At 41.4% G+C, this 26,968-nt stretch overlaps 1 protein-coding gene across 5 annotated transcripts in view; it reads left to right on the forward strand.

The window, feature by feature from the left end:
• Positions 1–26,968, forward strand: part of PAPLN (papilin, proteoglycan like sulfated glycoprotein) — an 84,914-nt gene that overhangs the window by 2,617 nt on the left and 55,329 nt on the right. For 3 of the 5 annotated variants that reach the window (XM_061611239.1, XM_061611238.1, XM_061611237.1), the window contains 5 exons: positions 7,513–7,575; positions 17,122–17,237; positions 20,858–20,918; positions 22,052–22,154; positions 23,710–23,840. In XM_061611239.1, the coding sequence (XP_061467223.1) occupies positions 7,516–7,575; positions 17,122–17,237; positions 20,858–20,918; positions 22,052–22,154; positions 23,710–23,840 (471 nt within the window). In that variant the 5' untranslated portion in view covers positions 7,513–7,515. Of the gene's footprint in view, positions 1–714; positions 816–7,512; positions 7,576–17,121; positions 17,238–20,857; positions 20,919–22,051; positions 22,155–23,709; positions 23,841–26,968 lie in introns of those variants that run through there. The other 2 variants (XM_061611236.1, XM_061611240.1) reach the window with 1 other exon arrangement.

The raw sequence follows: 26,968 nt of genomic DNA on the forward strand, positions 1-26,968 counted from the left end.
CAGACATCCACAAGTGTTTGAATAACTCTACATTGAATATTTCAACATTAAAGGAATATTATAAGGAAAGGAGAACACTTATGGCAGAGCATTGGCTTTCTTTGCAGACCTCTGGTTCAGTCCTCAGCATCTTCTGGTCAGGACTCTTGTTAGTAATCCTGGAGAGTCACTCCCAGTCAAAGTAGACAGCACTGACCTAGATGGGCCAACACTCTGACTCGGTATGAGGCAGTTTCATAAATTGAACTCAGTATGACACTCCAATTAGAAAATGTACTTGGAAGTATAATATGCAATAAGGATCTTGGATGTCATATAAGGAGTGTTTAATTTGTTTGAGAGTCTAAGATTCCGCTTTGTGCTCTGCTGCCACACATAGGATGCCATGCATGCATGCAAACATGTGTAATGTGCCTGATTTCTGTGAGCTGAAACCGCCAGAGGATAAAAGGTTTACAAGCCCCTTTACCTATTCAGGTTTTCTGTTTCAGGATGCATTCTTGATCCAACCCCAACCATAGGAAACTGTACACATCAGTCATGACGCAATATCACATGAAGTTTGGCCCTTAGAGATAGTGCTTAGGAATGCTGCCTTTTATACCGAGTCAGACTAATATTGTCTGACTCTGACTGACAGAAGCTTTTTTTTAAAGTTCCAGGCAGGGATCTTTCCCGGCTGTACTGGGAGATGCCAGGGATGCAACTGGGAACTTTCTGCATGCAAATCATGTGTCCTACCACTGAACTTCATTCCCACCCCAACCTACAAAAGCAAAGTTCTTGAATGCATGGAAAGCTCTCTATGCATAAAGGTGAATGTGCAGAGGTCTTTTCTGACCTTCCAATAAATGCATACAGTGCTGGTGGGGGGGGGGGCTAAGCCTGCTGCCACAATGTTGCCCCCTGACTTGCATTCATTGCTTACTGCTTGGAAAAGGCTATTATGTCGTAAGTGTTGAGGGCTTGCATACATGGCCAGCTTTGCTTTTATTAGGGACAACACATGCAGACATAATTTTCTTGTAGCAAGGCAGAGGAGCTTATATAGACCACCACATGCTATAACAAACCAAATGTGGTTTGCATGCCACATTAACCTGTGAATGAGCAGTGTGCTGATGCATGCTGCTGAAATCACAGGCACTTTGCCATTCTGGGGAGGAAACAAGTCATAGTTTGGCTTGTCATTATCTCTAAACCTGGACTTGTGGCTTGTTTCTCCCATGCTGCTCATTCACATCAAACCATAGTTTATTTTATTGATGGTTATATGATATGTGAACTGGGCCAATGCTGAAACAAACAAGAGCCACATAGGGTGGTAGTAAACCACCCCAGGCAAAGTATTGGAGGGCAAACTAGACTTCCATTATAAGCCCCTTAAAAGTATATGTAGTATACCACACTGTGGGGTTAATGATATCTTCTGAGACCTCATGGAAGACTCTGTTCTTCTAAGGTGACATCTACATCACGGATATAAATTGAATTTGCACCAATATTCACTGTCATTCCATCCTCCCTGGAAACCTTTTATGAGGGTGAAGAAAATTCTTGGTGATAATTATTTATATATATCACAAAGCATTCGTTCCCAGGGCTCTCTGTGAGGGTTGGGGTGTCATAACAATTAAATCTGATTTAACTTTGCAGTATACACAGGTGATAATTTATATGATCCCCTGTGGGTGGGTAAGTAAAAGAGCCCCTCCGCAGACTGATGGAGTCTAGTTCAGATCAACAATCCACCTGGTCAAAGAAACTTGATCAGGTTTCTCAAGGTTTTTTAAACAGCCTGTAAAGCAAATAAAATTTAACTGCTTGGGAAGTCAGAAAACTTAGTCCATAATGCAGACTAATAGAGCCAGAACTTTTGTAAGGAAGATTGAGAGCATCAAAAGACAAGGAAAGCTATGAACATTGCAAAGGTGAATCAAAAAAGCATAGTCCACTGCAGAAAAAGTTTTCTTACCCCCAGTATGCCAGTTCGGTTTCATCATAGAGCGTGTATATATGTGTGTGTGTATATATATATAAACTGAAGGTTTCATTTAGCAGTTTTTGTTTTATGTGAACACACCTTTGTATTTCTATGTCTGCTAACTTGTACAAAAAACATTCTCCATGCAGAGACAAATTACCTTGTGTGGGAAAATTCTGCCACTGCTTGTTTATTTCTACATTAATCCCTACAAGAAAAGAACCTTAGAATAGAAACACACTCGCTGTTCTGCCAGTTCCAGTGCATCCTCCTGAAAACAGGGACATACAATACTAGTCAAACCCTGTCCCTTTTTGCTGTAAAACCTGGTGGGAACTCCTTGAATGTGTGCTTTTTTAAATCCAGCTTCAAAGAGATTTCACAACTGATTGGCAGATTAACCCCCTCCTCCTGCAGGTGTGGGTAATGGAAACATTTTGATCTGGCAACTACTGTGTTTATAGCCTTAGTTTTGTGGATGCTTTTGTGAAAACACGGTGATTCCTCTTTGCAGGACAAACACGTTTTATTTCTAGCAACACAGTTATTTTGTTCTGATCACACAGTCAGTTCCTCATGTGTTTCATGTGTTGCAGTGCCAAGAGAGATCACACAAATGCACATTCTCCAAAAACTCTTTGCATTAATGGTTCAGGGATAGTATCTGGGCTTGTAAGTGTATAGACTGTAGTGCTAATTTTCCTCAGGATTATTGTCCTCCCTGTAGAATCAAAACTAAGATGATAATTATGGGCTTATGTTCTTCTGTGAAATGTTTGCTTACTTACCTACACTTACATCCTATCTTTCTTCTACAGAGCTCAAAGTAGTGCACACAGTTTTCTCCCCTCCCCATTTTATCTTCACAACAACCCTGTGAGGTAGGATTTGCTGAGAGACAATGAGTGGCCCACTGAGCTTAACTGAGTGAGGGTGTGAACCCAGGTCACAGGTCTGACACTCCCTCTCACAGCCAATGCTTCCAAAAATACAGCCATCTTTCTCTCCCCCATGAGCTGATGAGGGAGGGGAGAAATAAGCACTTTGCCAACCCTATGCTCTGCACTTCCCAGAGCGTGGCGCATAGGGCTGGCAATACTCCTTGCGCTGGGGTTCCCAAGCGCCCGATATCAACTGGGTGTTGTGCACTTGGGAACCCTGCACAAGGAATTTTGATAATAATGTCATGAGATTAATAGGTGGGTTGTCCCACCCACCTGTCAAAGCTGGCCTTGCAGGATGGGGCCAGACAAAGATCTGGCCCCTAGACCCAAAAAGCTTCCCCACCTCTGCTCTGACTACTAGGATGAAATCTACTACATGTATCGGAAATGTGCTTTGAGTGGGATCTCCTTACTGCATCTGAAAATTTAAAATAGTTGAGAAGCAGAGCCAACCCATCTGTTGTATGGACAAGACATTTATCCCTCCAGAGCTGCATTGAGTAGCCAGGTGCTAATATGGAATTAAGGAAACAGGATCCAAGCACCGTGTACGTGAGTGGAAGGTGCTTCTACTTCTGGGGAGAGGGGTTTCTCTTTTTTTTCTAAGCACAATCCTGCTGCATTGTATCCTGCTTTGCAGGGTCACCTGACCTCCCTGAGCATTTCAGGGGTGTGTGTGCTCATGCATGTGTGGAAAATGCTGCAGTGGAAACATGGATGGAAAGGAGCCATTCTGTGCATGCCCACAAATCTGCACATGCCTCTTTAGGTCCAACCCATTTGTCGTATCATTTATTCCACACTATCAGTGTATGCAGTGCCTTACAGAACTGTATAAACACAAAAAAGGTTCCAGTCCCCCAAGGATTTTACAATCTCGGGGGCTCAGCAGGAGAAAGCAATGGGTTATAGCACTTCTAAAACATGTGAAAATTCAATGACAGAGAACAATATTTATGCACTGATCCACTGCCACAATACATAGTTCTGCAGATTATAAAATGCTATACAAGTTTATGATCTCCTGTGTGACAGTACAATGAGAAAAAAATAAGATTATTTCCTCTACTACCACTACCTGCTCTTCACATGTACCTCTGCCCAGATGTGAGAGATGACTTAGCACCAAATAACCAAGGACATTTTGCAGCAGCTGTGAAATCTCCTGACTGGGAGTGACTCTTAACACCATCCGCAAGAGTTGATGCTCCACTGAGTTAAATTTGAAAAAAGGACCAACTTAGTATAAGGCAGCTTCACATGAAGATAAGTATTTTTTTTATTTTTTACTTTCTTAACCCTCCCTTCCTCCAAAGAGCTCATCGTACATGTTTTTCTCCCCACACATATTTTACCACCACCACAAGCTTTCAAATTAGGCTGAAAGTTAGAAACTGACTCAAGGTTGCCCAGTGAATTTCATAGCTGAGTGCAGGTCTGAACCCTAAAGGTAAAGGTAAAGGTGTCCCCGCACTTATAGTGCGAGTCGTTTCCGACTATTAGGGTGACCTTGCGATGTTTACTAGGCAGACCGTATATATGGGGTGGGATTGCCAGTTCCTTCCCCGGCCTTTCTTTACCCCCCAGCATATGCCGGGTACTCATTTTACCGACCACGGATGGATGGAAGGCTGAGTGGACCTCGACCCCTTTTACCAGAGATTTGACTTCCTCCTTCCGTTGGAATCGAACTCCGGCCGTGAGCAGAGCTGTGTTACTGCCGCTTACCAGTCTGCACCTGAACCCTAGTCTAACACTAATCACTGCAGCATACTGTCTCACAAAAGTAAGGGAGAAGTAGACCACTCTTCTTTAGTATAATGGAGGAAGATGTTTGAATGGATGTGTGTGTGTTAAGTGTATGATACACCTCTTAAACATTTTTGTTTCTTAAAATCTGCAACTAGACTACTGTAGTCATCATGTCTAGATTGAAACTGAGGCCTATGCACTGTAGATTACCAAAGATGTGACTTGTGTAGATGGTACTTCGTGTACAAATTGTGAAGAAGCCACATTCAGGGAATAGTGCAGAGAAAGAGAGAAATGCTAACTAAGAGTTGCGAAGCTGGGATGGAAGACAAGAAAGAGCATGTCCTATCTCCTCCCTTATGCTGGTGTTTTTCTTATTGCCAAGAACAAATTTAAAGGAAATGCTGAGTATCGACAAATAAATGCAATCAGTCTGAGTATAAGTTTGCTGTTTTGTTACATGCCACTTTATCAGCCTGAGTTCAAATAGCCAAGCCCTTTTGTGGTGTAGGAGGTAAACCCTCAGGCTTGCAAATGAAAAGAACCATGTCAACAATGACAAGCAGTACACCCCATTGAGGGGGGGAAAGATGACATTGCCACAGGGTGCATTCTGTCCCACTTGCCCTGCCCTTCAAAACACAGTGACCCTGAGAAGCTAGAAAATTCCTCTCAAGTTTTTACCAGCCTAGCTTTTACTTGCCGGGGAACCCCAGCAGTGCATTCCCAAACCCTACAGCCCTTGAAGTGTGTAAGAATTAATTTAAAAGGCCTACTGTCTCTGTAGATAGATAGATGATAGATGATAGATGATAGATGATAGATGATAGATGATAGATGATAGATGATAGATGATAGATGATAGATGATAGATGATAGATGATAGATGATAGATGGATGATAGATAGACGATAGATAGACGATAGATAGACAGATAGATAGACAGATAGATAGACAGATAGATAGACAGATAGATAGATAGACAGACAGATAGATAGATCCTCACATTGTCACTGCAGAACCCTTCATGCTCGCTTCAAATAGACAGAAGACAGTTATTTAAGATATAACCGTTAACGGAACAAGGGAATAGTGTGAAACAAGTTACACAACAAAATGAAATAAAATGTAACCTTCTGAGGGGCTAACAAAGCATTGTTTGTAAATGGATGTATTTAAAGTGGAGAAGTATCAGAGAGGTAAGGAAGTGTTTCCTCTTGACTTGCCCACCTGCCAGTTGTCCACTCCACTTGTCCAAGTAATATTGATTGCATGCGTTTGCATATAACATGATGTTTACTCCTAAAGTGCTGCTAATCTAGAGGTGCAATATCTTATGGTACATCAGCTTGCATTTGTTATGCTGAGTACCTGTTGCCAGAGATAACAAACTGAATGACAGAGAAGCTTGTTTAAGCTAGCCATCAATTCCTTGGCTTGAATTTGTGGACAGCTGCATTTGGGGGGATGGAGAGAGATAGAGAGATGGGGGAGTCTGATATAACCTCAGGTGTGTGAAACTTTAACAGTTGTCTTATCCTTGATTTCTCTGGGTGGCAAAAGACGTATAACTATCTTTTTGTTCCAGTGCAGCATATTTTTTTATATGCTCACTGATCAGTTTCTCTCTAATATCTCCTTCATCAATTAAATGTTATGTTCTGCTAAGAGAGGCAGCTAGCAGGCAGTTCTGATCTATCTTTTATCCTCATGCAATCTTTTCCAACTCTCGGACATGTATATTTCCTAAAAGGAGACAGTTTTAATCAATAGATATGTTATTTATAATGTAGCTTTTGCTGCAACTTCTAGGAAAATGGGAGGCCAAGGATTTGGAATGTTACATGCCTAGCATGGCTTGTAATGACGGATGCCATGTTATTGTTTGTGGTGCAATAATTTTGCATTGCTATTTTTATTCTGTGGGTTGTATCTGATTAAGTCATACTCAGAGTAGACCCACTGCAATCATTGGACGTAAGTTGGTCACATCTATGGATTTCAGTAGGTCTGTTCTGACTTAGTCAGATACTATATATGCTATTTTTCTTACAATAGTCTTCTATGAGGAGAGGGCCTTTTTGGTGATGCTTCAGCTATGGAACTCTCTTCTCTTATTAGATTGCCTTGTGCCAGACGTGATAATCTTTGGGTGCTTGATAAAGTGATTGTATTTTCCCATGTTTTTTATTAATTTTTTTACATTGGCTTTTAGGTGGCTTCTTGAGGTGTTGCCAGGTGCTGAGAAATGCTGTTTTGCTGACTTTTTTCTGCTTTAAACAACAGAAGTTGAAAGCTGCTTTGAAAATATTTTATTGAAATCAAAACCAGGGCACTTGCCATGGCCTACACACCAATAGGGGCTTCACTGGAGTCTTTTGGCCTAGCTGCTGGTCCTCCTCTTTGCCTGCTTATCTGACCTTTTCAAGCATCTGAGCAGAGGCAGGAGTGGGACCACTGGATTGACTCCACAGGTGCATCTGAACAGGTCCCACCTTGCAGCCCCCCCGGAAGTGGCACTGACTCTGCTGCCAGTAGATTATAGCTGTGGCTCCACCCCACTGGGCAAGCTATTCCTGGCAGCCACCTCAGCGTGTCTCCTTGGTAGCCATGCATGTTTAACTCTGAGGAAGAGTGCAACTGAAGAGGTAGTGCCCCTTATGTCCTGCTAAGGGTATGTTGCCCAAGGTACCCCCTCACCTCCCAATAACATCAAGCCTACCTGGTAAAACTGGTAAAAGAATTGTTTTAAACAATAATTTAGCTAATGTGAATTTGGCTAACATGAATTTGTTCTTCAGTGATGAGTAAATCTGTTTTCACTCCCAACAGGATATGATGACGTTTCTATTCCTACTGCTTCTATTATCAGTGATACCTTCTTCCACATCAGCGGTAAGTACTGAGAGTTGCTGTTTCTACAGCTAGAGGAGTAAAGGTATCAGCCAGGTTGCTTTCAGAAGATGTGTGGTGGTAAAATCTAGCTTGGAAGTGCAGCATGTGGACGCCATTTATATCAATCAATAATAAATTTACTGTACTAGCCCAAGGCCATGACAAAAAATGCCAGATATATACGTAGATATAGATATATAGATATTTAGAGAGATGATAAATTGTAAAGAATCTACAGATTAATAGAGAATAAGTGGCTACTAGTCATTATAGCTACAGATCCTCCATGGCACAGAGTGGTAAGCGGCAGTAACGCAGCCGAAGCTCTGCTCACGGGCGGAGTTTGATTCCAATGGAAGGAGGAAGTCGAATCTCTGGTAAAAGGGGTCGAGGTCCACTCAGCCTTCCATCCATCCATGGTCGGTAAAATGAGTACCCGGCATATGCTGGGGGGTAAAGAAAGGCCGGGGAAGGAACTGGCAATCCCACCCCATATATATGGTCTGCCTAGTAAACATTGCAAGATGTCACCCTAAGAGTTGGAAACGACTCGCACTATAAGTGTGGGGACACCTTTACCTTTAGGCATTATAGCTATATGCTATCTCCAGTATCAGAAGGAGTACGCCTCTCTGAACGCAGGTTGCTTGGGAACCATGGAAGAGAGCTATTGTCCACATGTACTGTTTGTGGGCTTTCCATAGGCACCTGGTTGGTCACTGTGGGAAACAGGAAGCTGTATTATATAGACCATTGGTCTGATTCAGCAAGGCTGTTTTCACATTCTTAATCTTGTTGTAGAAAATGTAGTGATTTCAGATCGGAGAACAGTAAACAGGAAATAAGAGTCAACAATTTGCCCAAACCTGCCCATTGGAAGTTGGTAGGATGTCCATTACTAATTTCAAAGAAAGGAGAATTTGATGTATTTTCAAGAACAGGCTCTGGCTCCAAAAATGGTTTATGGAGATTCCTGTTTTGTACAACATTTATTTTGATAGCTTCTATAACGATGCCTTCTTCAAGCCCTTGATATTTTTAGGCTCTTAAGAAGCAAAGGACATGATCCAGCCAGAGTTTAGCATGATGGCCTTAACTCTCTCATTTAAATAAGTTAGATACCGAAGTGCATACCTCTGACTGGGATGTGATTGATTAAAATAGGGCTGTATTCAACTAAGTCCTATGTCCCACTCAGAATAGGCCCTTTAAAATTAATGACCATTAATAGCCTGGGTCAATGGGTCTACTCTGAGTAGGACTAGCATGGACTCCACCCACTATATTTAGAGCCTTCAGACTGTTGTTCTGGGCTTCTGAACGGGATTCCTATAGTAATGATGTAAGAGTGGGGGTTTGAACAGGAGAGGATTAATGGAGGCACAGGTAGTGCTGGAGACTCCCTTAATAGTTCCTGGCAAAGTAGCCAGGCAATCTTTTGTTAGGGAAGCTACACTTAAGTGGCCCAAGAAGGCTAGGAGCTGATGGGAGGTAAAGACTCATTTTTATTCCCTCCTGCAGCTAAAGGGAAAGGGTAAGCTAGCTATGAGTGGGAAACAACAGAAACATTGGGATACAGACTACAGCAGGGGTGGTCATGCTCAAGCCCATGTGTGGATCCCAGTTTGGCTCATATGATCTTTTTAACCCAAACAATACCCACCTGCCCCATACGAAATGCCCTATATGATGTCAAATATAGCATAGATAAAAAAGAAACAATCTGGAGCTTCAAGTAAGTGCTGCTCTGGGAACTTCCTAGTGCAGCCAATCCCAGTGGGGCTGTCCATTGGGAACTCCCTAGTGCAGCCAAAGGGCTCCCTGTTGGCACTGATCAGCCCTATTTTAGCCTCAAATGAGATGAAAAATCTGTGTTTGGCTTGGACAATTTCAGACTGCAGCTGGGGCTTATATGACTGAATGCTCTTTCATTAAAAAAAATCCCCTAGAGAAAAATTAGATGTCTTCCCCCCTATGCCAATTGCTCATGTCCTTTGCCCCAGAATAAACATGCACTTCTGCAGCTACATATGGTACATAGGCTGTCACTGGTTTATTTATTTTATTTATCTTCCCTTGCCCAGGAGGTCCCTGTTTTGTACAAGTGCATTTCCCTGATAATTTGTGGAGTCATTATGCATATTAAACATACTTCAAAGACATCTAATTAACATAATCAAGACTCCCTGGTTTCTGGATAGGGACTAGAGTGAAACTTGATGGGGAATTGGCTCTTGTTTCTACCATAGCTGTTGGCAGAAGAGTTACAGTTTTATCGTATATTTATGTTAATGAGTGCATTGCAGCTCCAGAGTTTATGAGCTTGGATTGCCTTTTACTTTCTAAGCATTGACTGTTCTTGCACCTGACATTTGAAAATGAATACACTGCGATTTAGTATGCGGCTCTGTATTCTTGTGTCATCTTCTGTTTCATCTTCTGCTGTCACTATTTTATTTATTTCCCTTGCCCAGGAGGTTCCTGTTTTGTACAAGTGCATTTCCTTGATAACTTGTGGAATTATTATGCATATTAAAGATACTTATCCCATTTCACTTTCAAAGCTTTTTATAAGCAAGCTGTCTCATTGAGGCAATAAATCTGTAGTTAGAGAAATAATTACAATAAATGATGTATTTCTTTGTGGCTGAGTGCTTTGAGCCTTGCCTGTAAAGAACATGTTGTTGACTCTATTTTAAGCTTGTGGTGGTAGGTGAGTGTGCATTCCATCTCCATATATCTTGATATAAAAGTTGGATGTGTTGTTACTGAGCATCTGGTGTGCCTCTTTGCACAGCCTCAAAAATCTCCTCCAAGGATTTTCAGCATTTGTTTGTTTATTTTTCTGGGAAGGCTCTTTGGCCCAAACATGGTCTGAAGGCACTTGATGTTGTGATTGTGTAAGGTTAAGCAGGTCTGGATCTGGACAATGCTTGGATGGGTGACCTCCTGGGAACTCATGTTTCCCTTGTAACATCTAGTTCTGCTCTAACTGATAAGAAGCTTTTAACATTTGAAGTTTTAAAAACTACTGTGAGCTTGGAGGACAATGTAAAGCTAATTTCTAGGCACAATTGCTGGTCTTAATTGCACTTCTGAAGCCTATTATCTGTAGCTGTCTGGTAGGATGTCAGCATTCTTGGCTCTGTTGACAAATTTTATTGTTTGGAGTTTTTTTGTTTTGTGACACTAGTGTTTGTGACCTGGATTTCGTGACTCCCTGACCATACCTGAAAATGTTGCAAAATCTATAGGAAAAGACTCCATCTCAGATACACTCCTCCAACCCACGTAATGTTAGACTCTTAAGTTAGTTAATATTCTTAGTTAGTTAATATTCTTAGAGGGGGTTCTTAACATGGTAATGTCACTACTTTGTAATGTGTATTACTTCAGTTAAGCCAGCCCTGCTACACTGGGCCATTCTGCTGAGTAGGGCCCTGGATCTCTGCCCCAAAGCCCTGTACTGGTGGCGCCACTGACCCCACTGTACTTCAAATGGTAAAGGAATCCACAAAAGGGACTCTGAAAAGATTGTAAAGAATGAATAGGTTTCTATGGAAGGAAGGGGTTCTTTTAAGTACATCGGGTGCTGTCTGCTTGTGACTTTAAAAATCCAGACCAGCACTGTGAATTGGACCCAGAAATTAACTGGAACAGTGTAGATGTTTCAAAATAATATATGTGGTTTGCTCCATTCCACATCCTGGTACTCATATTTTGCACCAGTTGTAATTTCTGAAAATTCTTAAAAGGCATCCCCACATAGACCATGTTAACAGTTCACATGTATGTACCTGAGGATTTAGTAAAATTTCTTGGCCCCCGGTGTTTTCCACAGACCAATGAAAGCCAAAAGGAGACACTTACAACAGCTGAGCATCATTGCTGCTACTGAGAGCAGAGAGGAGTGCGTGTAGGGTAGGCCAGTGTATAGAATATAAAAACATCATGAAAGTCTGTGCTGAGTTTCAGAACAACACATCTCTGCTTCAGAGAAGCCAAGGCACTTTCACTAAAATAGAAACTTGTATATGTTTCTGGCCAAAGACAAAAGTCCTTGTCCACTGTACTTTTTTCAAAAATTGAGATGTACAGTTGCTTTTCTTCTTTCTTGGTTACAGTTCTGCACCATAGTCAGAACTGTGTATATTTCATGCTTAAAAAATAAAGATCCAAATTCTGCACTTAGAAAAGTGGAATACTGTGGCCTGTATGATTTCTCATACTTGGTTTTGGCTTGATGCCTGTGAAGGCTTTCCTTTAAATGCAAATGGAAGTTTCAGTGAGGTAAATTTTGTCAAACTGTTGCAGGGAGAGAAAAAGTGCTCTGATTTCCCCATAACTGCTATTTGCATAATGTACGTGTTAATTGCATCCACATAATTAACAGCATGTCTAGCTTGGCCTGCTTGAAGAGTTGCGCTGAAACCAGTACTTCAGGTAAATATGTTTAGGATTGGAGTGTAAGGGAACCAAGCCAAAGTTAATTTTCATGCACTGAAACGGAAATATTTTCCTTCACATTTGTCAGACTTTGTGGCTAAGTCTTAATTGGTCCAATCAACATATTGTTGTAAGATTGGAGGCAAATGGATCCATGGGTTACTTTTGGAAACTGCCTTAATAGCCCTGGCAAAGTTGCCAAGTACCTTCCATTTGTTAGGGAGATTAGTTGATTGCTTTCTGAATAACTGACCTTCTGAACCTCTGGGAAATACCTCAAAGGGGGATTGGGGAGCCTAGATTTAGGCTGACTGTTGGATTGTTTATTATTTATTTGATTTATATCACACCCTTCCTCCCAGTAGGAGCCCAAGGCGGTAAACAAAAGCACTGAAAACACTCTAAAACATCATAAAAACAAACTTTAAAAATTTATTTCAACAAAACATCTTAAAGTTTGTGCCTCCAACTATGCTCAATCTGTATATTTGTAAGTAAACACATTTATTAAAATAAGCCCCCAATGACCTCCCTCCAAAGGGAACTAAATCTGGACAAATACTGTGCTCTGGAACTTGTCACCACTTGTAGATGTGGGGTGAGTTTAACAGTATCTTAATTATTGTTCAAAATCTTAGGATTATTTGCCAGCAGCACAGTTTGTACTGCAGCAAAATCAAGCCTACTAATTGGACTCCTTGGTTTGTTAAGCCACAGAGATACTAACTGTGGCATCACTAGGTTTTCCAAGAAGGGTCTTTTAAGACTATTATGTGAAATTGCCAATTAGAATTTTATTAAACACCTCCCTCTCCACAAAACTCACAAGATCACCTTCTAATACATTTCTGTCTATAGTACTGTCTGATGGGGAGAACAAACAAAAACACCAGCCAGAACTCTGGAAGTCATTAGGAGTAAATTGGTGACTTGGCATTCACTTCCAGGGCTGTTAGACATACCTTCTGAAGAGAAGTTTTTGTGCACTGAAACTGACATCTTTTCCTTCACATTTTTCATACAGTGTGGCTAAGTCTTCACTGTTCCAAACAACTTCATATTTATTTATTTTATTTATGGTTTGATTTATATCCCGCCCTTCCTCCCAGCAGGAGCCCAGGATGGCAATATTGTTGTTGAAAGATTAGGGGCTGGACAGTAAAGGGTCGATGGATCTAGAGGTACTGTTAACTGTTTATTCAGCAGGCTCTTGGTGATTTCCTGTTGCCATCTTCGAGGTCCGAGAGTGTAAACAAGATTCCTAATCTCTCCATACGCAGAAGAAGGTAGAATTTAAGACCAAGCTGTAATAGGGCTAATCTTACTATAAAGCCGTTATGGCTTTCGGCAACATCTTTCCAAAAGCAAGTGCAGCCCATGCCTCCATAAAGAGAATGAGGTGAGTGCCTCAGGCAGCAGATGCTTGGGCGAGGAGAGGAGATGAGTGTTCCCCTCTGTTAGAGGACAGCGGTTTGTGTGTCACGTACCCTGCTGTGCACCCTCTAAATTAGCCTGCTGCTCTCAGGTGGGGTGCAAGATCCCGTCGCATTATCAGTGTGAAAGATTCAATCAGGGCTGGTATAAGACATGAGAGCACCTGAGGTGGGTTGCTGTGCCACTGCTGACCCTCCTCTTCCCGCTGCCTTGCTTTTTTTGAAGACTGCTGCCCACTTCCTCCTCTTTGTTGAGGAAGAGGGTTCTTCCTCAGATTGAGGTATTCTGAGTGAGGAGGTTCAGGAAAGTGTCAGTGCTGCCAGTGCTTTTCCTCAGAAAAGTGGCAGTGCAGCAGATAGACTGCTGGGCCACCTCACCCAGAAAGCGTCAGTCTGAGGAAGAACCTCTTTCCACAGAGCAAGGCATGGGGGATGGGACAGGTACACTGGAGAGCCTTGTAAGAGCCAGGTGGGTGGCAGTGGATAGGCTGGCCAGCAAGGCGGGCAAACAGGGACCTGGAGGGTACAAACTCAGGTTTCTACCACTTGAGTCAATTGCCTCACTTTGCCTAAAGGAAAGACAGGCCCTGGATTGAACTGTGACTCTAATCAGCTTTTGTATGTGCAATGGGGCAGGTGGTCATGTTATCCTGTATGTAGCCAAAATGGGAGGTATTTGCAGGCGTAACTCAAAAGTTTGAAGAAGTACCAAAAAAAAAGCCCTGGGGACTGAACATTAGGCCATAGGATAGTGAGTGTCTGGTTGGGTGGGGTGGAAGCAATGGAAAATTAGGGAAATGGAATGGTGTGTCCTTGAAAAGGGCATGGAACTGTTGCATTCCACACTACAACATTTTGTTGCAGGTCCGCACTTGTTTAACTGTAAATTCCAATTGGCTTAGATGTATTTCAATGCTGCCCTTAAGACATACTGACAGTTATTGTATTGGCATTCTTCATCAATATGTTTCAGGCTTTGTGAAGAGAAACAGGGAAACATAATTCACAATTGGCCTTAAATATATGTGGCAGTAGTAGCTAAGGAGCTGTCCTATACAAAGTCAGAACATCTGTATTATGGACAGTTGACTCTGACAGATGGTGGCTCTCCAAGGTGCAGCAAGCAAAGCTGTCACTGACTCAGGCACCAGCTGCACTGTACATTTAAAGCAGCATCATACCACTTTAAACAGTCGTGGCTTTCCCCAAAGAATCCTGGGAATGGTAGTTCGCTAAAGGTGCTGAGGGTTCTTAGGAGACCCTTATTACCCTCATAGTGCTACAATTCCTACATTTCCCTGGGAAGAGGGACTGATTCTTAAACTACTCTGGAAATTGTAGCTCTGTGAGGGGAGTAAGGGTTTCCTAACAACTCTCAGCACCCTTAACAAACTACTGTTCCCAAGATTCTTTGGGGGGTGTTATACCGTTTAAAGTGGTAGGAAACTTTAAATGTATAGTGCAGCTAGGGACTAAGACTTGCCACCTGGGATCCTTGAACAGGAAAATCTTGTGACCAAATCTGGCAACTACTAAACTATGGCACCTTTGCTGAATGCTTGAAGAATAAAGGAGGCCAAATAAATTAATTAAAGGGGGGAGGTCTTCAGCGAGAGGAAATTAAGTTTTTAGCTGCACAATCCTATGCAATCCTATGCTTACTTTAAAATAAGTGCCATGAAATTTTTTGTGGCTTACTCCCAGGTAAGTTTGCATAGGACTGCAGCCTGAGGCTACAATGCTGTGCAAACCTAAATTGGGGATAAGTCCCACTGAAATAAACTGGATTTATTACTACTGAGTAAACATACATAGGATTGAGCTGCCAAAATTATTTCTTTCCCATTCACCTTAATTCCTCATCTCTACTGTTTCACCAACACTTCTCTTCCCTCCAGCCTTATAAATTGTTAGCTCCGAAGGAAAGGTGAATAGGCTTGTGTTGAAATAGCTGGGTCTTTGGTAGCTGAAGTCCTTTTGGGATTCTGTGTGGTTAAGGACAAAGTTCCTCCCATTCTCTGTGTCTCTGTGCTGCCTCTCCACCACGTTCAGTATTTGTAACAGTTTTGTGCTGTAGGGCTAAATCATATCTAAAGATTATGGGTGATACTCAACTATTTGTGCTAGTGCAAGTATTAGCACTAGTGTAAGGGGATACCCCCTTCCCTCCCCACTGTCCCCAAATCTGCTCCAGAGGGTGGGGGAACCCCCAGAACAGATTTAGGGGGAACACAACGGGAGGAGAAGGAGAGACCTTAGCATTAGCGCTATGCTGAATACAACCCTGTGGCTGTGGTAGCAGCAAACCAGCACAATGTCATGGATCATCTTATGACACCAGCATGACACAGTTGGAACTGAGTTATTTCAAAAACACTGCTTGGTCTGTGCAATAGTGTATAGGAGTGGGCTGCTTCCAGACAGGTGTTCATTGTGTGATCAGAGCTCTTCCATGTATGCAGTTTTTTCCAGAGCATTGACATGATGTCATCAACATCAAAATGCTAGCCCATATTTTCCCCCTCCCATTTAGTCTGGATTCCATGGAAAGTCCCACAAATTAAAAAAAACCTGTTGCCAATTTGTGATATCCTGAACAACCTGCTTGCAATATTAAGTCCCTGTCCAGAAGCGCCCTCAGAGTGCCCAAACCATGACTTTTAATTTGTAAGTTTCACTGAGTCGTTTCCAGAGTGGATAGAAGTAAATAAAAGGAGCCATCCTTAGGGTATGCAAGTACTAATGTCACAACAGATTTGCCTTTTTTCAAGGAGGCTGCTAAAGCAGTGCTTGCCCTGCAAGGCTAACATTGAGGGGGGAAATTTGGAGCCAGTTAGGAAGGGAAGGAGGATATGTCTTGCAGCTGTCAACAATATTACCAAAGGAAAAGGGATGCTACCCCTTTGGGATGCAACAACCAAAAACTCGGTGAACAAGATGACCTTTTGAGGCTAAAGTGGGTTTGTGCCTTTCGTACTCTTTAATACTCTTTTATATATATGAACCATATTGTTCCATCATCAGGTTTATCGGAGCCCGATAAAGACTCTTTTCCTCTCTGCCCCACCTCATCTTTTGAGCATTTTAATATTTTTAGCTGCAGTAGTAATAGCTTTCAGCGTTTTAGAGCACCAGTCTTTCTTAGCTGGTAATTTTAATAGTCTGAATGGGGATTAGATATCCAACTAAGTCAAACTCAGAGTAGTCCCACAAAAATAAATAGATTTCAGGTGCTTAGGTCCTTTCATTTCAATGGGTCTGTTCTGAGTATGACTAACATTAGATTATTACCCTTTGCAGTTATTTAGTCTTCTGTTTAAATTGGCATTCTGTTGCTGTTGTTGATTAAGGTATGTAATCATACCTTGTTGGATGCCCTGCATTAATTGCAGGTCACCTAGAGGCATTGTGTGTTAGGCAATGCATACATTTAATAAATAATAACCACAACATTAATATTATCATCATCTGTCTGTAGACTATTGATGGGCATTTTGATTTAGTTAGCATGTTCAGTTTTGTCAAATACATGTTATTCCCCCTCCTTTGCCCCATACATACACACCCTCTTGTTCATCTTAATAATATTACAATATTGATATGTAGCTTCTAGGCTTAGAAATGCGGGCCCTCTCACCATGCACATATAACTGAATTGTTCTTACAGGCTCTCAAAGCAAAGAGGCAGAGTGACTTCTGGGGGAGCTGGGGAGAATGGGGTGAATGCAGCCGGAGCTGTGGTGGGGGCGTCAGCATTCGACAGCGGCACTGTTACTCACAAAGGTAAGAGCCTTTTCTTTCCATGCCAGCTTCCTCCATGTCCAAGTCTTTACCAAGACAGGGGAGAGCAGCTCTTAGGTGTGCTTCTCTGTAGGGAAAGCCCCCAAAGAGTCTAGTTGCACCTTGAAGACAAACACATTTATTATTGCATACGCTTTGGGGAACTAGAGCCCACAAAATGCACAAAGTGTTCTAAGCTGGCAGGTATATACACATGTAGAGCAGAGGGTGAAACCGTGAGTAGTGAAGTCAAAGGGGAAAAGTCCAGGCTCTGAGAACTACAATAAGCTAAATGTAAGTAGAATCATTAGTGACCTCTTTAAGGCCTAGCAGTGCAAACCTAACCTAAACCTTAACTGGATTCCTACACCGAGGAGTGGGTTGGACTTGATGACCTTAGCTGCTCCTTCCAACTCTACTATTGTATGATTGTATAACCATGTCTACTCAGGAATAATATCTTTTGAATTCAATGGGCCTTACTCCCAAGCAAGTGGGGTTAAGATTGCAACCTACATATCTTTAAGGAGAACTGGGCTGTGATTGTTTTTCCAAAAGTAACATTCCATTCAGGTGCTGCTCCATTCATAGATTCAGTAGGGACATAGCTAGCATAGTGTCATTTTGCAAAGGCTAGAAAAATACTAGATGTTACATTGATACGGTAGTAACAATGCCTGAGCCTGCTAGGGCAAGCAGAGCTGCACCCATTAGATACATATTCTGGATGAAACTGGCTAGTCTTGTATAAACAAGGCCAGACATAGAAAACTATTAAACACACAGTCTCTGTCTTAACGTTGTTTTCAAAAACCTTCACACTCTCTAAAGCTATGTTTCAGTTTGTCCCTGGATCTTGCAATTACTAGAAGTGGTGTTCTGAATGTGGATTTGAGATACTACCAACCCTACAAAATACTAAAATATGATTTTTTTCCTTAGCTGGCAAAGACACAGTCCAAAGCTGAGACCCTATATAATAGAAAATGCAATGTAGCCTTAGGTTAGTTAACATAGGCGTGGAAAGATGTGTTAGTGGCTTTTGCTATTTATTTATTTCGGAAGCAAGGAGTGTTCTGTAAAGAAGTGCACTGCTTTCTGAAAGTTATAAAAGAGGAACAATCCAGTTACAGATTAAATTTCTCTGATTGAAATCAATGGGACTTCAGAGTACTTAACTTTGGCTCATACCCATGAATAGCAAAAGGTTTATGAAATGGCTGGATGTTGCTAGGGCAGGATATTGCCATACTGGTGTTTGCCAGTTTTTGTTTTTGTTTTATTTTGTTAAAGGGCTAAATGTGCACTTTTCCATCGTGTTGGTGCAGAAACAGACTACTGAGACTCCAAGCAAGTTTTTAAAAAAAATTAAAAATAAAACTTAAAACTAACACTGTTCATAAAACTGAGCTTTGAGAGGAGGGTGAAGTTGTGTCACTACTCCCCATAGTCATGTTGCAGACAGTAATGAAAAGGTGCCTGATAATTTGCTCAAAAATCTCTTTCCCTTTTTCATTTTTTGTTGCCCATAGGAAGGGTTCTGTACAACTCAAAAAATGTTCATATTTTGTTGAGGTCTAATGGTGATACTGTTTTTCTGATCTTCTCTTTGGACGAATGGACCAAATATGGCTAAATTTCTTGAGTTATACTCTACCTTGCCAGAGTCCCAACAGATCCCAACAAAATTGCATTTGCCAACCACAAAATATTGTGGATTGTGCTCTGGGAAAATTCCATTTTCCCACAACAGAAGCACTGCCTGCAAGGAAGACATCTGGGTTCCCTCGAAGAAATCACAAGAGTGCCCTTATTACTCTAAAACCTATAATTCCACATTCCAGAAAGGCCCATAAGCAAGAGGAGAGGAGCACTAAACAACTTTCTGAGGCTGCAATCCTAAACACACTTAGTGGGAAGTCATTTCCACTGAACACAGAGGGACTTAACTGTGAGGTAAACATGCTTAGGATTGCCCTGTGAATTTTACTTTCTCTCCTAAGAGTTTATCTGCCTGCCTGGTACTGACTGAACTATAACTCTTTCCAACCTGGATCCACATCAGAGAAGATGATGCCCCTCCCTTCCCTAAGGCACAATACTTCCAAGCATAGTGAATTCACATGATGGCAAATTATAGCACTTAGAAACTGTTCATTTTGCACTATCATTATTTTAGTAGCAAGGTTCTGTTGTGACCAATATGCTGTCCAATTTAGTTCCTTGCTCACAAACAATCAGTGCTGATGAATTGCAATTTAGGGGACTCTTTTTAAACACGATTCATGTTGCCTGGGAGCTGCTTTTCTATATGCAGCTCCCACGTAGCTGGGATATTGTGTAAATCACCCAAGCCATGTGGGTGGAGGGCAAGTGAGTGGGTCTTTCTGTGGAGCAAAAACATTAGCAGGACCCATGCAATCTACCCCTGGCCCATATGGTCGGGTCACTTAACATTATCTGACCCGCTGAAAGGAAAGTGGTTCCTATGCAGGCAGGGTAACATTTAGGTTATCTTGGAATTCAGGTCACATCTCTCTGCCAACCAGGTGGTGGCTGAGACTAGTGCTCTGCCTAGTGAGAGAATTACCAGAAGAGGAAAAAATCACCCTCTATTCAGCACTCATCTTGAGTACTGCATCCATTTCTGAACACCTCACTTTAAGGAGCATGCAGACAAACTGGACCAACAAGGATAATTGGGACTGGAAACAAAGCCCTATGAGGAGAGACTGAAAGAACTGGTCATGTTTAGCCTTGAGAAAGGAAGACTGAGGGGAGATATGATAGCACTCTTCAAGTACATGAAAGGTTGTCACACAGAGGAAGGCCAGGATCTCTTCTCAATCACCTCAGAGTGCAGGACACAGAATAATGGGCTCAAGTTACTGATGTCCAACTGAACATCAGGAAAAACTTCCTAACTCTTAGAACATTATCACAGTGGAACCAGTTACCTAGGGAGATGGTGGGCTCTCCAACACTGGAGGCATTCAAGAGGCAGCTGGACAGTCACCTGTTGGGTATGCTTTAAGTTGGATTTCTGCACTGAGCAAGGGGTTGGACTCAATGGCCTTATAGGCTCCTTCCAACTCTACTATTGTATGAGTCTATGAGCAGGTTGCATTTGACCAATAAAGAGAAAGAAGCTTGCATGTTGTTGCTGGCCTGTTTGGGGTGGGAGGCTGCTGTTGCTTTTGGAGAACTGATGCTACCTCAAGGCTAGTACCAATATCCAGGAGTCTGCCTACTCTCCCTATTCAGTGCCCTAGCCTGGTTTGCAATTCTGGTTTGTACAGAGTCCTTAAGCTACAGTTCCCAATTTCAGACAGCATGGGAAACTGGGTTAATGCACCAGGCAGTATCTTCTGAAGGTGAGCATGTGAGGGGAGGAGGAGGTTATCACTTGTTCCTGCTCCAGCAAACCATAGTTGAACTGGGATGGGAAACAGATCCCATAAAAGGCAGACCTGAAACTTTGTACCACTTGGAGGAAAGGGGAGTGCAAAACGTTTCACCGACAACTAACACTTTGTTAGCAAATGTAAGAATGAACTGCTATGTATGATTTTGGCATTTATAAGCTTTCCCAAGCTGTTCCAGATTGTTGATCTGTCTTCCAGGGCAGATGGTGGGTCCAGTTGCATAGGACCAACCCGAAGCTATCGCTCATGCAATGTTAAGGTAAATTGATCAGTGAGTTCTTTCTCCTCTCCCTAATATTATTCCTGTTCCTATTCCTTCTCTTTCAAGAGCTGAATCTTTTTCACCAGCCACATCTGATTCCTGCTCAATGTCTTCAGGAAGATTACAAATTAACATCCTTGAACCTTCCTGTCATTATAAACAAATGGGCTAAGATATGAATGGTAAAAGGACATCATTTCTACCCTTTCATTGCATGCTTGTAGTGAGTATAGGCATGACAGTTATTCAGGATTAATTAACTCAAATGAGCATGGAGTACAAGGATATGATCATTTATATATACACAATTCATTTTTTTCTCTAGTTTCCTGGCTGATGGGATGCTACACTTTATTGAACAACCTTTGTATAATCATTCCATTTTAAAGCTTTAAAGCACATGTCTTTACATCTGCTTTTGAATTGGATAATTTATTTTATAAACAGATTATGTAAACAATCTGTTATCCCTGGATAGTATTTCCTTGACATACTTCAGCCTCTAGTTTTTTATGCATTCAGGCAGTGGAGTAGAGGTTGAACTGAGGTGAAAGATTCTCAAGAAACTTTGGAAGAAGCTGTGCATAGAAGCTATGGGTAGGTAAGGAAAGTAGTAGTTATACATTCCCCATGATTGTGTAAACAAGCCCAGAAACACGTCCTGTAGTACTCACTGAATATATACTATTTTCTGTTGATTACCGTGAGCTTTGGTAGCCTTTCCTTTAATATTCAGCATTGTATTTGAAATAATGTTATAATCAAAGAATATAAGAAAAATGAAATATAAGAAAAATTGTATAAAAATCAGAACCCTGAATGGGAAGAATACAAGGTTAAGAGTTTATTGGTAGCAGGGATTGGCCTAAGGTCACTTGGTGAGCTTCACAGCTGAATGAATCCAGGTATCCATGGTCCTCCACTTTGTTCACTGGCTCTAATTTAATGATGGTGGTCTTCTGAAAGTGAACAAACATATATGAAGCAGATCCTGAGCCACCTCCCATGAGTTAGTCTGACTTAAAGAAAATACAAGAAGTCACACTCAGGATAGTTCTTCCGAGCGAGTTACTTATCTTCTTCCATATAAGAATTTATTCCAGATAACAGAATTCTCTTATCTGTCCTAGAACTGTCCTGAAGGCTCCGGAGATTTTCGAGCAGAGCAATGTGCTGAGTTTGATGGGACAGAATTTCAGGGCAAGAGATACAAGTGGCTCCCTTATTATGGAGGTAATACAAGGATTGCTGGATGATTCTTCAGCTTAGGTGACATAGTGACTTTGGGAGAAAGTGAAGTGGTTTCTTCTAGAATCGTACCTCTCCTGGGACTGTACTGCAGTGTCATACTCTGGAAAAACTGACAGATTGTGCAGGTCTAGTAATATACAAACCAAAAAGATCACAAACCGTAGCAAGTCTTCCTCCAAATTTTGAAATGTCTTGGAATGTGTTTATAAGATAGCTTGAATATCATTTTAACTACAGTAATACCTCAGTTAACAAAGTACATGCATTCCTGGATTTCTTTTAAAGAAACTTTGGTACCAGAAGTAGGAATAACATGGAAAGGATAGGGAGAGGTTCCTACACCACAAAAAAAGAAGAGCAGTTCAACATATTTCAGCAAATTTTTTATTCAAAACTAACAATATGCATGCCTGCAATGAAACAACCAGGTCAGGTAAGCCTCGCATACAGACCACTTCAAGGCTTCTTCCAAAATGGACCCAGGGATTCCTGCCTTGCCCTTTTTCTTTTATCAGGTAGCATCTTGCTTAGCAATCTAAAGCTTTGAGCACAGTTCTTCTCTCTGTACACTCGAGCAGGCAGGCAAGGGGCAGCCACCACCAGCACCTTGTGCTTGCGTCCTCTCCCTCTCCCTCACACTCGAGCTGTCCAGTGCTTACAGGGCATCCAAAGCACTGTTTACTGCAGAGGCACCTGCCCCACCTGGCAAGGAACACCATTCCAGCCATGCGTGAGACAGCTGCGTGCAGCAGCCACAATCCAGTAGAGAACCACATCCCCCATGCCCCCCACACCCAAAGAAGACTTGGTTAAAAGGTGCAACTTTCCTGAAGCATTTGTTAACTGAGGTATTACTGTATATTTGAAGTGTAGCTTCAATTACACCTGGTTGCCACTACTTCTGCCAATTAACATTGCCTGTGTTCACAACTGAGCTCTGTCCTCCTGCTGCAAAGTTCTTTGTTCCAGAGTGGACATTTTCACAGTTTCCCTGGAAATATATTGTTCTTTGGTAATAATGGTGGTTGGAGGACCTGTCATACACTCCAGGAGGGCACGTCTGTTCACAGTTGGAGTAAAAATAACATAAATGTTGAAATATGAATGTAAAAATGTCTTCAGCATAACTCATAGACAGTTTTAAAACATTACTTTTACATATTCTAAACTGCTTTATAGTCCTTCACATGTGTATGCAAGAAGCCTGAATGAGGCTGGGCTAGTAAATGATGTGAGCAAACCTGGCTTCATTCAACATGTACCAGTTCAATAAGGGTGGGCTGATCCAAAACCAGTAATAATATAGGGCCTGCCTTTGAATTTTTGCTCCAGATAGATAATTCTTCTTTACCCTGCTAGTACTGGAAAAGGTTGCTTCTTAAAAGCAAGTGTGCTATATAAAGGGAACTCTAATGAAAGTCTTCTTTTCTTGGGTTAGATAGGAGCACTCAAAGGAAAGCATACAAAGCTGTAGGTGCCTTTGCAGGGAAGCACAGAGCATGTTGAGTAATGCTTTGCTTTTTCATTTTCCTCACAGCACCCAAGAAATGTGAACTAAACTGTATCCCAAAGGGAGAGAACTTTTACTACCGGCACAAAGAAGCTGTAACTGATGGGACGCCCTGTGAGCCAGGGAAGGATGACATCTGTGTGGAGGGAGTCTGTCAAGTATGCATTTCTATCCCTTTACCTCTCTCTCAAAAACAACATCCACTTGCCTGTCCTCTTAGTTCTTATTTATCAGATTTCATCCTTCCTTCCTCTTTGAAGCTCATGGTGGGCTATCCCGTTTTATGCCAAAACAATCTCAGTAGCAAAGTGGCAGACTAACAAAGTCAGTAGTGGATGGTGTGGTTGGGTGTCATTGCTCATCTGCCCTCTGGTCAGTTGCATTCCGGCTGCTTACCATGAGGCAGAGGTAGAGGGACATGGTGGTGGCGTGATCAGTGCAGTGCAAAAGCACCAGTGGGTATTCCGGATTGGTTCCACTGGTGCATTTGCACTGTGTTGACTTTGCCATAGCCTCCCCTTCTACCACCCAGTAAGCAGCAGTGACACAATCAGCTGGAGGTTAGGGGGGTACTGGTGCCCTACTACTGACTTTATTAGGTAGGCTAAACTGAGATAGTCTGACACTGTTTTAAGTTTTTTATGTTTTATTTTTCTTTTAAATTCTTTTATTCCTACCTTCTTATATGTGTATGCACATATATACATGTTTTATGTTTGTATGTGTATGCATAATGCATTTAATGTATTTTAATAGTATTTTATACATTTTAATTTACTGTAATTTTAATGTTTTATTGTGTATTTTATTGTGTATGTATGTGTGTGTGTATATATATATATAATGATTTACTCAAAGTTACCCCTGTGAGCTTCATGAATAAGCACAGTTTTGAACCTAGGTCTTTCGTGAGGATATTTTCAACTGTATATTACTGGTGCCCTTACTATCTTTTCTATTTCTGCTCTTACATTTCTGTTACCTCTTAAGACCCAGTAAACTCATTTTGATTTCTGGGGTACTAAAGATATAGACTATGCAAACTGTTTTTTTGTATATATCTGCATACTTCAGATACTGTGGCATGCTTTCTCTGGCCTCAGATCACAGGAAGGGCCAGAGCATGGAATTAGGAGCATGTCAGTTCTCATAAGGTAAGCCAAATCTGCTGGGCTCCCAACTCCCAATAGAGATAGCATTTGCTGGGTCCTTAAACCACTGGTGCCTAGCTTTTAATTTTTTTTATAACCTTTTATTGTTATACAAAAACTTAACATAGATAATTCAGCAAAATAAATGTCACCCTAGTCCCCTCCCCAGAGCCAATATTTATGATAACAATGTAGCACATATGCAGACATGTAAGAGTACATAGGTAAGTGTATATATAACACAGCTGTTAAAGATGACAAAAGGGGTTTCCCAGTTCCTCTGGGAGAAGGGGTAGGGAAGGCCCATGTAATCCAAAGCGTAAGAAGCCTTTTGAGGTATGGGTTTGAGTTCCTGTAGTACCATCAGTGACCACTAGAGGACACACAAGGACAAAAAACCCCAAACAAGCCTTCTTTAATTGGGTCAGGGTGAAGAAGAGGCTCCTGCCCCCCCCCCCCGTCTTATGCTCTTGCTTTCATTCCAAGGGAAGGAGACTCACACCTCCATCCCTTCCCTGTCTTTGGCTTTCTGGGATTCTTGGCTTTCTTGCTTGCTTGAGCAGTTGCTAAAGGCTGTCTCTGCTGCCCAGTCAAATTACCTTTCACTCCACCCCTGCCACACACACACTCTTTAGCTGACCCAGCCCACTCTTTTCTTTTCCGGCTGCAGCTGTTGGTTTCTCAGGTGAGGAGGGTTTTGGCTCAAGGAAGACCTACTGTCTTAGGCAGCTTTAGATGGGGGGGCAGTTAGAGTGGGGCACAGCTCTGGCAATACCCCATTTAATTACAGAAACTAATATCTAAATTCTGTTAAAATAGCCATTTCTATAATCAGCTGAAAAACAGCTCTCTGTTTTAAAAACTTCAGTCAATACTAGGGATGTGCTACAATTTTCTCCAATTTGGATTTGGTACTGAATTTTCCATTAATTTGCGTATTTATCATTGCAGATCAGATTTATATGTAGTGATTTTCCATGGCTATTTTCTATTTTTTTAAAATCCTCCTCTAAAATACTGATATTAAGAATGATAATGTTATAGATAATTCCTTTCAGGATATCGATATTTCCTTTAAAATTATTGCTGTTTTCTTCAAAACTATCAATATTAATATCAATATTTTTGTGAGGGGAAAAAAAGGATTGGTAAAAGCAGCGCTAGTGGACAAAGAATTAACTTGAATCGATACCGGCCTGTTAGGTCGATGAAATGCTTTCAAACCAGCACCAACAAATGGATCCCATCCCTAGTCAATATGAATGCTGGATGTGTTTTGATTTCTAGATGTACTTTGGTCTCTGATCTCTCAGCCACCCAATTTTAGAGCTGTCTTTTCCCAAGCAGAGCAATTATGTAGAATATCACTCATACACTTGAAACTGAACTACCAAGGATAACTAGTGGTTGAAATGTGTCTGGCATTTGGACAATATTGCTTAAATTTTAAATAGATAAACACTCATTTTTTATCTTGCCATGTATAATAAGGATCCTCTGAGGAAAGTTGTTATTTTATTTAACAAGATTTATATATTTCATAGTCAAAAATCTCTAAATGGTGTATATAAAATGCTATGAAATATTCATTAAAATAGCAATAAAACCAGACTTTATTTGTTTTATAGATAAAAGTCAGAGGTGTAACATCAGCAGATTTTAAAAACATACATAATAAAATTACATGTTTGGGTATGCTTGCCTAAACAAAAAAGATTTTAGCAAGTGTCAAACTGTACAACAAAGGTACCTGCCTAATATGGAGTTCTAGAGGATAGGTGCTGGCACACGAACAGATCAATTTATCAGAAGTGTATATGGTTAATAGTCTTGACCATTGGACTATTGCTGTCCTCACCGTGCTACCATACACGGGTATTTTCAAAGCCTGGAGTAAGACAGTGGGGGTTTTTTTCCAGAGAGTTGATGGTGGGTTGAAAGAGGAGCTGATGCTTGCTTTGTTTGTGCTCATGCCACTGTTCCTGTTATAACAGGTTTTACAGAGATGTTTGTGTTGTTTCAAAAACCTGAAAAATCTCTTTGGACCAGAAACCACTGTAGGCCAAAATAAATATGGGTGTTTCCCATGGGAAGTGATGACATCCCAAAACTCTTTTAAAAACTCTAGTCTGTGT

Source organism: Rhineura floridana, chromosome 2, assembly GCF_030035675.1.
Source record: "Rhineura floridana isolate rRhiFlo1 chromosome 2, rRhiFlo1.hap2, whole genome shotgun sequence".
Taxonomy (NCBI): domain Eukaryota; kingdom Metazoa; phylum Chordata; class Lepidosauria; order Squamata; family Rhineuridae; genus Rhineura; species Rhineura floridana.